Source organism: Anarrhichthys ocellatus, unplaced genomic scaffold (assembly GCF_004355925.1).
Source record: "Anarrhichthys ocellatus isolate YVR2014 unplaced genomic scaffold, GSC_Weel_1.0 scaffold8270, whole genome shotgun sequence".
Classification (NCBI taxonomy): Eukaryota; Metazoa; Chordata; class Actinopteri; order Perciformes; family Anarhichadidae; genus Anarrhichthys; species Anarrhichthys ocellatus.
This window is the reverse complement of record NW_022288244.1, coordinates 1-1,830: the sequence shown is the minus strand read 5'-3', so window position 1 is coordinate 1,830 and position 1,830 is coordinate 1. Positions and strand designations below refer to the sequence as shown.

Here is a 1,830-nt window from a genome sequence, read left to right as displayed (position 1 = left end):
TCAGCTATCGGGTGACATGAACACACCTGTTCACCACTCTGTCAGCTTAATCTGGTGGTTTTGTTGACTCTTCGGTTGTTTGTGTGTCTTCTCAGAGAAACTTTCTGATACTTTGCATAAATCTGTGGATCAGACGGACGAGAGGGAGGAAATCTGTCTGCACTTCACCAGAAACAGCTGCAAGTTCCAGAGTGAGTTTATCATCGTTACCTGACGGTCTTCCTCTCATCTGATTCACTGAGGTCTGTTCTGCTCAGTTTCATTTAAACTCCACTAGGTGGCAGTGAAGTGTCAGTTTACTTTCTTCATATCTCAGTGTCTCAGTCTGATGTGAAGAGCGACATCAAGTTTAAATAAAACACAAAATAAGTCTGATACAGCTGAAGAGCACTTGGTACAAAATGGTTAAATATGTTGATTTTTTTCTGTGTTTTCTTTTTACTCTAAACATAAACAGCAAAAAGTATTTTTATTTGTATACTTTCATACAATAAGAAAAATACTTACTTAATTATATATTGATTTGTTTTCTTTCTAAATAAACTTGAAATTATTATCATTTCTTCTAAATTATTATTTTCATCTAAATTGATTATTATTTCTAGATAAATAGATGTTTCTCCTAAATAGATTAAAATAAAAACGCTCTCTACAATATCCATTCAGGATGCTGGCTCCTAAATTGACTCTTTTTTTGTGAAAATAAATCTATCACACATGGAGTTCAGTGTTTTCATATCCACATTTTATTTTGTACTTACTAATGTGTTCGTTTTAATTCAATAAAGATGTAGGAAAGAACATTTATTGTTTATTGGTCTTTTTAAAACCCAAAGTCTTGTCTGGTGCAGTTTTCACATTTACAGGTTTGGTTTTGTTGGAACTGTAGTTTCTGGTTTCTCTTTGTGTAGACGAGTGTCGCCTCGTTCACTTCCACCTTCCCTACAAGTGGGAGGTGTTCGATGGGCTCACCTGGACAGACCTGCAGCACATGGAGGACATAGAGCGAGATTTCTGTGACCCGTCCAAGACTCAGAGGTCAGAGGTCATATCTCATCTTAGTTCAGGTTTTCTGATAATCTGCTGTTGATGAGTTGCTGATTGAAACTATTCTTTCCTCTGTTTTCAGTTGCGGCAATCGGCCCGTCAACTTCCTGACGATGACTCAAGGGTGGCAGCATGTCCGCCGTCTCTCCACGGTTTCCTCTGTAACAAAGCCACCTCACTACATCCTGACAACTGTGTGGCTGTGGTACTACAAAGGGGACCAGGGGAACTGGGTGGAGTATGGACAGCCGGTGAGTTGGACTGCTGGGGAAAGTGTGAGGGTAAAGATTAAAGGGTTTAGAAGTTCAGGAGGGGTTCTAGCTGCTGTTCTGGTCAAGACTTGCTGAAGACGTCTGGAGACTTGTTGCAGCCCTGGAGAGTAGTATCAAGAGGTCCGGGGACTAGCTGTAGAGAACCGGGGACTAGCTGTAGAGGTCCGGGGACTAGCTGTAGAGGTCTGAGGACTAGTTGCAAAGGTGAATTCAAGCCTAAAAGCTATAAATCTTTTGACCTGTAAATCATCAAATCAATGCATACTGGGATTATAATATTAGCATATTGATGAGCTAACTGCTCTCTAACTCTCAGGATGAAAAGCAGCGCACCACATCAGTGACATCACAGACTCTGGAAGAAGCTTTTCTGTCTGGCAGAACAGCTGAAGTCAAGCTGGTGAAAGGCCAACGACAGTACGTCATCAGCTTCCAAGGTAAGTCTTATCCAGTGTTATTCTAGTCGAGACGAGTTAGTCCAAAGACAAGTCCCTAGGCGAGACGAGTTAGT

The 1,830-nt window shown here is 40.9% G+C and overlaps 1 protein-coding gene across 1 annotated transcript; it reads left to right on the top strand.

Annotated features, from left to right (window-relative positions):
• The first annotated feature begins 41 nt into the window (after positions 1-41).
• Positions 42-1,797, top strand: LOC116380673 (protein mono-ADP-ribosyltransferase PARP12-like). The gene is made up of 4 exons (XM_031842568.1): positions 42-191; positions 912-1,038; positions 1,130-1,298; positions 1,636-1,797. The coding sequence occupies exons 2-4, from the start codon at positions 992-994 to the stop codon at positions 1,780-1,782; spliced, it is 363 nt and encodes a 120-aa protein (XP_031698428.1). The 5' UTR covers positions 42-191; positions 912-991; the 3' UTR covers positions 1,783-1,797.
• Positions 1,798-1,830: the final 33 nt, after the last annotated feature.

Coding starts and splice junctions, on each gene's coding strand:
- LOC116380673 (XM_031842568.1), top strand. CDS start 992: ATGGAGGACATAGAGCGAGATTTCTGTGACCCGTCCAAGACTCAGAG. Junction 1,039..1,129: donor GACCCGTCCAAGACTCAGAG/GTCAGAGGTCAT, acceptor CTCTGTTTTCAG/TTGCGGCAATCGGCCCGTCA. Junction 1,299..1,635: donor GGGTGGAGTATGGACAGCCG/GTGAGTTGGACT, acceptor TCTAACTCTCAG/GATGAAAAGCAGCGCACCAC.